We start from the raw sequence: 10,090 nt of genomic DNA on the forward strand, positions 1-10,090 counted from the left end.
AGGACTTATATGCAAGCATATAGGCCTAACCAATGGACACAGACAACAGGGGGTGAGGGCATGAGTGGGTGGAATGGGGGTAACATGGGGATAAGAACACATATGTAATAACTTAATCAATAAAAAGTTTAAATTAAATTAAAAAGAAATAAGAAAATGAAAAAGAAAGTTGAACAAACATCGATGGCAGGGTCCATGGTCTGGGGGACAGGTGTCCCCTTCCCCAACATGATAAGAGCTGATAGCATTTGAACCTTGGGATCAAATCTCAAACCAGATGACAGCCTTAAGCTTTGACAGCAGGAAATGTTCTTGTCTCTGCACCTTTTCCTATGATGACCGAGTCCCATTCATTCATCCATTTGTTCATTCTTTCACAAGCCTTTACTGGGCACCTACTGTGTGCTGGGCAAGGTGTCAGCACAGAAGATCGAGTGGCAACAAGACCAGAGCCTCGGACAGTGGAACAGGCCTGTGCCCTCCTTCACAAAGAGTCTCAGTCATGAGTTTGGGACACTTCCACACAACCATCCCAGACTTTAAAGGAAGACATACACCACAGAGTGTTGAACTATTTGCTTTTGGGGCTCTGTTTTGGCATTTCTTCACTAAAAAATACAAATAAGCCAACAATTTGAAACCAAACTGGAAGTGGTGTGGGAAACTGTTTATTGCCTTCACTATCTGATACGCGTTTGAAGCCCTAGCAGAGGTCGGAGCTAGGCGCCACCTCTGTTTGTCCAGACCAGCCGTGGGCAAACTACAGCCCGCAGGCTGGATCCAGCCCGTTTGAAATGAATAAAACTGGAAAAAAAAAAGACCGTACCCTTTTATGTAATGATGTTTACTTTGAATTTATATTAGTTCACACAAACACTCCATCCATGCTTTTGTTCCGGCCCTCCGGTCCAGCTTAAGAACCCATTGTGGCCCTCGAGTCAAAAAATTTGCCCACCCCTGGTCCAGACAGTGGTAGCTGAAACTACTCCCCCATTTATTATTATGTAAATCCTTGCTGATGGGCTAGTCTGCCTGTTGCAGGGGGTCGCCTGCCTAAGGGTTATGCTATGGGTGCATCCCAGATCAATAAAAGTTTGGTGAGGCCTGAGCACAGGTGGAAGTCCTTCCCCTTGAGTTGGACTTGCCCGCCTGGTCCCCCAATATTTCCAAATTATCTCTTGTCTTTTCATTTTCATTTGTGTGCGGCTCTGCTTCCAGTTCCTGAACCCTGACCCACGCGGGACATGGGAAGGAAACACACAACAAGTGGCCCATGCCTCACGCAACTTCTGGCGGTCAGTCCTGGACAAGACGTGGAAGCCCCTTGAGGGAATGCTGCTTGAGCTTCCTTGGGCTGCTTCTCTCCCACACTGTGTTCTTAAAGCAACTGGTTTTACTAAATTAGTGTTTGGGGTGTATCTGGAGTCACAGCAACAACCACCATGTGCACGCACTTCTGTCCTAAGCACTTCACACTGATCCATTTATTAGGATCCCCATTTCACAGATAAGGAAGTTGGGGCACAGAGAAGTGAGGAAACTCTTTTGAGGCCACCTAGGAAATTGGTGCAGAGAGAGGGCGCAGCCCAGGCAGACCGGCTCTAGGGCACCCGGTACCTCTGTGCTCTACTGTGGGACATGCAACAGGCCAGAGGGGCCAGACCAAGGCCACCATCCACACCAGTGGCCTCATGGATAGTAGGCATCTGGAGAAGGTTCTAGAAGATTTCCTCCAGCAGGCTTCAAGTGGCTTCTGGGAAGGCAGCTCCCTGAGATTTTATGACTCCTCAATCCCGGAGCAGGACAGCATTCCCAGAAATGATGCAGGGTTTTAGGACAACTCCGTATCCAGTTTCTGAACGTTTGTTAGACTTTCCTTTTCACTTTTTTTTTGTTTGGGGAATTTTATTTATTCTCCACCCTGTGTTATTTTTCTTCCCCCCCACAACTCCCGCAACTTTGTATCTTCCAGTGCTTTCCAAGTTTTCTGCATTGAGCCCATGTTATGTTTAGAATTTGTTAAACATTACTTTATGTTAGTAGGTAAATAAATGCTTACTGTCTCTAAAAAAAAAAAAAAAAAAGCTAGTATGAAGGTTAAAAGACAAAAGTAGCAAAATCAACTATAACTACAATAAGTAGATAGGGGATAAACAAAACAAAAATATCTAAAATATGACATAAAAATATAAAATGTGGGTGGGGGAGTAAAATTTAGTGCTTTTAGAATGCATTCAAACTTAAAGATCTATCATCTTAAAACAGCAACTCTAGCCCTAGCTGGTTTGGCTCAGTGGATAGAGCACTGCCCTGTGAACCAAAGGGTCCTGGGCTCGATTCAGGTCAAGGGCATGCACCTTGCTTGCAGGCTCCCGGCCCTGGGCATGTGCAGGAGGCAACTAATAGATGTGTTTCTCTCACATTGAGGTTTCTCTCACATCGATGTTTCTCTCTGTCTTTCTCTCTCTCTTCCACTCTCTCTAAAAGAGCAATGGAAAAATATCCTTGGGTGAGTGTTAACAAAAAAATAAAAATAAAAACAGACAAAGAAGGGCATTACACAATGATAAAGGAATCAATCCAAGAGTAGAATATAACATTTGTAAATATTTACACATCCAATATATAGCCATCTATAGACATGTGTGAAGAAACTGACAGTAATATATAATAGTGGGACTTCAATACCCAACCTACATCAATGAATAAATCATCATGACAGAGAACCAATAAGATAACATTGGCTTTAAATGGCATTTTAGATAAAATAGACTTAATAGATATTTATAGAACAATTCACCCCAAAATTGCAGAAACATTCTTTTCAAGTGGACATGATACATTCGCCAGGATAGATCATATTAGATTATAAAACAAGCCTCAATAAATTCACGAAGACTGAAATCATATCAAGCATCTTTTCTAACAGTAATGAAAGTAGTGATCAATTAGAAGAAGAAAACTGAAAAAGAAAAACAACCCACAAACACACGGAGACTAAACAACATGCTACTAAATAAACAACTGGTCATGAGAAAATAAAAATAAATTTTAAAAAACCTTGCAACCAATGAAAATGAACATACAACTTTCCAAAGTCTAAGGGAGAATCATAGTAATACAGACCTACCTTGAGAAACAAGAAAATATCAAATAAACAATCTATCTTTGGTTCTAAAGAGAGTGAGTAGCAGAAAAAAAATTATAAAGATTAGAGTAGAAATAAATGTAACAGAGAGAAAAAAAAACAATAGAAAAGGCCAATGAAATTAAGAACTGGTTCTCTGAAAAGATAAAATTGATAAGTCTTTAGTGAAACCCATTAAGTAAAACAGAGAGAGCCAACATAAATAAAATCAGAAATGAAAAGGGAGAAGTTACAAACAACATCACAGAAATACAAAGGATCACAAGAGAATACTATGAACAATTATATGTAAAAAAAAAAAAATGGGCAACCTAGAAGAATGAATAAATTTCTAGAAAAATAAAAACTTCCAAGACTAAACCAAGAAGAAACAGAATATTCGAACAGACCAATCACTAGTAACAAAATTGAATCAGTAATCAGAAAATTCCCAACAAATACAAGGCCAGGATCAAACAGCTTCACAGGAGAAACCTACCAAACTTTAAAAAAAATTAATACCTATCCTCAAACTATTTTGAAAAGTTGAAGAGGTAGAAATGCTTTCAACCTTATTTTTGAAGTCAGCAATACTCTGATAATAAAACAAAAGACACTAAAAAAAAATAAAATAAAATCACAGGCCAATATCCATAATAAACTTAGATGCAAAAACTTTAACAAAATATTAATAAACTGAATTCAACAATAAATTAAAGGATCATACACTGTGATCAAGTTTGATTTATTCCAGGAATGCAAGGACAGTTCCACAACCACAAATTAATTTATATGGTATACCACATTGACAAAACAAAAGATAAAGATCATATGATAATTTCAATAAATACAGAAAAAAAACAATTGACAGAATTCAACATCCATTTACAATAAAAACTTTCAACAGTGTAGATATAGAGGGAACATACCTCAACATAATAAAGACTATATATGACAAACCCACAACTCACATACTCAATGGTAAAAAGATAATGGAACAAGATAAGGATGCCCACCCTCATCACTTATTCACCATAGTATTGGAAGTCCTAGCTACAGCAAGAAAAAAGAAATAAAAGGCATCCAAATTGGAAGGGAAGAAGTAAAACAGTCACTACTTACATATGTCATAATTCTGCATATAGAAAACCCTAAAGATTCCACCAAAAAAGTATTAACTAATAAATTAACTCAGTAAAGTTACAGATAACAAAATTAACATATAGAAATATGCTATATTTCTATATACTAACTAGAGGCCTAGTGCATAAAATTCGTGCGGGGGGGAGGGGTCCCCTCAGTCCAGCCTGCACCCTCTCCAAACCGGGACATCCCTCTCACAATCCAGGACCGCTGGCTCCTAACTGCTCACCTGTCTGCCTGCCTGATGGCACCTAACTGCCCCCTTGCCAACCTGATCATCCCTAACTGCCTCTTCCTGTGGCCCGATTACCCCTAACTATCCCCCCTGCCAGCCTGATAACCCCTAACTGCCTCTACCTGCGGCCTGATTGCCCTTAACTGTCCCCCCTGCCATCCTGGTCACACCCAACTGCCCCTCACTGCCGACCTGGTTGCCCCTAACTGACCCCCCTGCCAACCTTGTCACCCCTTACTGCCCTTCTTGCCAGCCTGGTTGACCCCAGCTGCCCGCCCCCCCCGCTGGCCTGGTCACCCCTAACTGCCCCCCCCCCCCACTGAACTGGTTGCCCTTTATTGCCCCCCTGCCGACCTGGTTGCCCCCAACTGACCCCCCTACCGGCCTGGTCACCCCATGCAGCCTGCTGTTCAGTTGTTTGGTCGTCCTTCACTAACCCCCCTACCGGCCTGGTCACCCCATGCAGTCTGCTGTTCAGTCGTTTGGTCGTCCCTCATCCCTCATTAATCCTCCTGCTGGCCTGGTCGCCCCATGCAGCCTGCTGTTTGGTCTTCCATGTGGTATGGTCATTTAGGTCATGACAGCCCCTTGCTTTTTATATATTAGGATAATGAACTAGCAGAAAGAGAAATTAAGAAAGCAATTCCATTTATAGTTGTATCAAAATAAAATACCTAGAAATAAATTTAACCAAGGAGATGACTCTGAAAACTGTAAGGCATTGATGACAGAAATGGAAGATGACACAAATAAATGTTCATATATTAGAAGGATTAATATCATTAAAACTAGAGGCCCGGTGCACAAGAATTTGTGCACTCAGGGAGAGAGGGTCCCTCAGCCCAGCCTGTGCCCTCTCACAGTCTGGGACCCCTCGGGGGATGTCCACCTGCTGGCTACGCCCGCTCCCTGGGGGATTGGGCCTAAGCTGGCAATCAGACATCCCTCTGGCAGCCCGGGAGTCCTTGGGGGATGTCCACTTGCCAGCGCAAAGCAGGCCTAAGTTGCAGTCGGACATCCTTAGCGCTGCTGAGGAGGCGGGAGAGGCTCCCACCACCACCGCTGCACTGGCAGCCGTCAGCCTGGCTTGTGGCTGAGCAGAGCCCCCCATGTGGGAGCTCACTGACCACCAGGGTGCAGCTCCTGCACTGAGCATCTGCCCCCTGGTGGTCAGTGTGTGTCATAGTGACCAGTCATTCCCAGTCATTCTGCTGTTAGGGTCAGTTTGCATATTACCCTTTTATTATATAGGATAGAGGCCTGGTGCATGGGTGGGGGCCAGCTGGTTTACCCTGAAGGGTGTCCTGGATCAGGGTGGGGGTCCCGCTGGGGTGCCTGGCCAGCCTGGGTGAGGGGCTGATGGCTGTTTGCAGGCTGGTCAAGCCCCCCACCCCAGTGGGGACCCTCACCCCATGGAGGTTTGGCCAGCCTGGGTGAGGGGCTGATGGCTGTTTTCAGGCTGGCCACACCCCCTTTAGGGTGGGGGGTCCCCAATGGGGTGCCTGGCCAGTCTGGGTGAGGGGCTGAGGGCCGTTTTCAGGCTGGGCAAGCCTCCCAGTGATGGAAGCTCCCAGCCTCTCCTTTTTTCTTTTTTTTATACTGAGATTTATTTACCTTCTATAATTAAAACTTTGTTGCCTTCAGTGGAGCTCAGAGCCGGCCAGGATGGGCAGGAAGCTTGGTTTTCTCCATCACTGGAGCAACCAAGCCTCCTGCTCGCTCCAGCTCTGTGGCTGCTGGCCGCCATCTTGGTTGGGTTAATTTGCATATGGTTGCTCTGATTGGCTGGTGGGCATGGCTTAAGATGTAGCAAAGGTACGGTCAATTTGCATGTTTGTCTTTTATTAAATTAGATATTCATACTAACCAAAGCAATCTTCAGATTCCATGCAAGCCCTATCAAAATTGCAGCAGCAATAATCTGGGATTTATTCGGATGACATCTCCTCAGGGAGATGTTTGTAGTCACCCAATGTAAAGCAGCCTGCCATTTGTCTCCACCACATTTCCTGAATTATTTTCTTAATAGCACCTATCATTAGATGAAATTGTTCAGTCTGTTTGTTTAGGATTACTACAATGTCAACAGGAATCTGTCTGCCTTGTTCATTGCTGTATCCCCAGGACATGGCCCAGAGCCTGGCACATCAGAGGTGCGTAATAAACATTTTATATACATGAATTTATTGCAGTGATGACAAAAAGAACAACTTTAATCATCAAAGATTAGTTATGCTCTTTTGTCAAGTGAAGGTTAGAGATAAATAAATGTAAAGGTTTAATACTAATTTCATGGAAGCAAAATAGTACAGAGGCCCTGACACTCCATATAACAGGTAGTGCAGGCACAGTGAACCCCCCAAGAAAGAGCAACAGAAGTCAGCACCACAACCACCTTGCAAAAGGGAAGTTTGGTGTCCACCCAATAGCATCTGTTCATTTGCATTTTTGTTAGTTATTACTTGTATTGGTTATGTAGTTTTCTTTGCATTTAAGATGCTATTTTGTTTATTAAAATTTGAATTAATACCTAGTTAATCTTTTTACATAAAGTAACATTATAATTAAAATAACAAATCAGCACTATGGGTCTTCAAGAATGTTTTCCTTCAAAAGGAATCAGTACTCAGCTTTGAGAAACAATGAAATAAGATTTAATATCCATAATATGTATTTTTTTTTAAACCTCAAAAACTGATAGGAAAAGGTAAACAATCTAAAGTGGACAAAAGTTATGAACAGAATCCACAAAATAAATAACATATGCCAATGAATAAATAAAAATATACATTACTAATAAGATGAAAATTACAGCAATGTGAAGCCATTTATTTTAACATATCAGTCTAGCAAATACTTTTAAAAATGATAGTATCAGGTTCAGCAACAATGTGAGTAAACAGGCCCTCTCATACACTGTAGGTGGGAAGGTAAACTGGTTAAACCTTAGAGTACAATTGGGCGATATTTTTCAAAATTAAAAAATGTACATATTTTATGACTTATACAAATGCCACTTCTGAATTCTTACCATTTGCAATAGCATGGATGGAACTGGAGAGCATTATGCTAAGTGAAATAAGCCAGTCAGAGAAAGGTAAATGTCATATGATCTCACTCATTTGTGGAATATAATGAACAACATAAACTGATGAAGAAAAATAGAACCAGAGTCATAGAAGCATCGAACAGACTGTCCAACCTATGAGGGAAGGAGGAGGGTGAAGGGGTTTAGAGATCAGCCAAAGGACTTGTATGCATGCATATGAGCATAACCAATGGACACAGATAGTAGGGGGGTAAGGGCATGTGCTGGAGGGTGGAGGCAGCCAGGGAGAGTCAATGGAAGAAAAAGAAGACTTATATAATACTTTAAACAATAAAGAATTAAAAAAAAATTTTAAATGCCACTTCTGGCCTGGCTGGTGTGGCTCAGTTTCTTGGCTGTCATCCCATGCACAGAATGGTTACTGGCTTGATTCCCTATCAGAGCACAGGCCCAGGTTGTGGGTTCAATCCCTGGTAGGGAACATGCAGGAGGCAACTAATTAATGTTTTGCTCTCATAGTGATATTTCTCTCTCTCTCCCTCTTCCTCTCTCTCTCTCTACAAATCAATAAAAATATTTTTTAAATGACACTTCTAGGAACCCATTTTTATATGTATAAAAGAAAGGCCATTCAATGCAGCATTGTCTGAAATAGCAAAATAATAACAACAAAACAAAAAGGAAGTAACCTGAATTCCCATCAATAGGAGACCACTTGATGGATACCATCTTACGGTACAAACGGGCAACAAATACAGTGCAGCTGGTAGAAAAGATACCTCTGAATGCATGGATTAGAAAGATTTCTACATAAGTGAAAAGAACCTCTGACGATCAGTATGTACTGTATAATATTACTTTAAAACTACAAATGTTTACACACACACACACACACACACACACACACACATTTGAATAAACATATAAAGCAGCCTGAGGGGCAACCACCAACAATAGTAGTTACTGTCTGAGAATGGAGATGAGAATTTTCACTTTTTATTATATGCACTTTCACAGCTCCTTTACATGGGTTTATAATTATCCAAAGGCATAAGTGAGTTCTTAAAAATTAAATATATTCAGACATGCATAAAATAGTTCAGGACACCAGGCATTTACTTTAACAATAATGAAACTATATTACTACAGGCATATCTCGTTTTATTGCACTTTGTTTTATTGTAATTTGCAAGTAATGCCTTTTCTAGGTATTAAAGTTTTGTAGCAACCCTGTATTGAGCAAGTTCTATTGGTGCTTTTTTTCCAACAGGCTCAAATGATGGCTAGCATTTTTTAGCAACAAAGTATCTTTTAATATATTTTGATTGATTTCTGAGAGGAAAGGAGAGAGAGAGATAGAAACATCATTGATGAGAGAGAATCATTGATTGGCTGCCTCCTGTTCACCATACAATGGGGATGGAGCCCACAACCTAGGATGTGCCCCCACCAGGAATCAAACCATGACTTCCTGATCCACAGGTCAACACTCAACCCAAAGTATTTTTTAATAAAGGTCTGTACATTGTATATTAGACATAATGTTATTGCACATTTAATAGGCAATAGTATAGTGTAAACAACTTTTATACATACTGGGAAAGTAAAAAATTTGTGTGACTCACTTTATTGCAATATTCAGTTTATAGCAGTGGTCTGTAACTGAACCAACAATATCTCTGAGGTATGCCTGTGTGTGTGCGTGTGTGTGTGTGTGTGTATATATATATATATATATATATATATATATATATATATCTTACTAAAGTTCCCAGTATTAAATGGTAGCCTAATATCCAAAAGAGCCTTAAATCTACATAGTTAAGTATCATATTGTCCATAATCCTAGAGAAGATTTATCTACTAGAAAATTTGGTTTGCCACCATATCCCTTCCACTGCAAACTGTTTAGAATTCAATATTTTAAAATAAGTAATTGTGTTTACACCTTCACAAACAAGTCTTAACTTTCAGATTTTCTTTTCTTCTCTGGTAAATGTCTAGAAATATTCCATCCCCTCCCAGAACAATTTTGCAACTTCCTCAGTAGCCCAAAGTGGCTAAGATGTTGGATCTTGAACTTACCAGAGGCTCTAGTTTTCTAGGCTGCTGTCGTCTTCTTGTCCTCTCCTGGGCTTTGGTTTTGCGTTTGAACAAAAGGACTTGTGTATCTTCTGCATTTTCCATGGGTGTTACAAAAATTCGTTTTCTCTTTGCTTTTTTACTTTGTAGGTTTGGATTTGACACCTGCTTGTCAATATTTTCGAGTTCGGAGTCCATTTCAGAGATGCGAAAAGCCATCCTTATTCCTGCAAGTGTAGGGTCAGGAAAAGACACATGAAGAGCAACAGAACTGGGGAAGTGGATGGGGACTTAAGAACTAGGGAGAGCTGAGTTTGCTCACTGCCAAAGAAAACCCATCGAAGTTACCCCATTCTTTCCAAAATGAGGACTTGAGCCAGAGGAATGAAAATTAGGAACTGTGCCTGACCTTCAAGAAGTCCTATAGTTGGGGTGGAACCTAGACATTTGCATT

General features: G+C 41.0%; 1 protein-coding gene across 1 annotated transcript in view; it reads right to left on the reverse strand.

The window, feature by feature from the left end:
- The window catches only part of DNAH6 (dynein axonemal heavy chain 6), a 223,692-nt gene extending 213,837 nt beyond the window's left edge, over window positions 1-9,855 (reverse strand). Inside the window, exon 1 of the mRNA XM_036335492.1 lies at window positions 9,640-9,855. Within this exon, the coding sequence (XP_036191385.1) occupies window positions 9,640-9,855 (216 nt within the window). The remainder of the gene's footprint in view (window positions 1-9,639) is intronic.
- Between the last annotated feature and the right edge of the window lie 235 nt (window positions 9,856-10,090).

This window comes from Myotis myotis, unplaced genomic scaffold, assembly GCF_014108235.1.
Source record: "Myotis myotis isolate mMyoMyo1 unplaced genomic scaffold, mMyoMyo1.p scaffold_m19_p_14, whole genome shotgun sequence".
NCBI classification, from domain to species: domain Eukaryota; kingdom Metazoa; phylum Chordata; class Mammalia; order Chiroptera; family Vespertilionidae; genus Myotis; species Myotis myotis.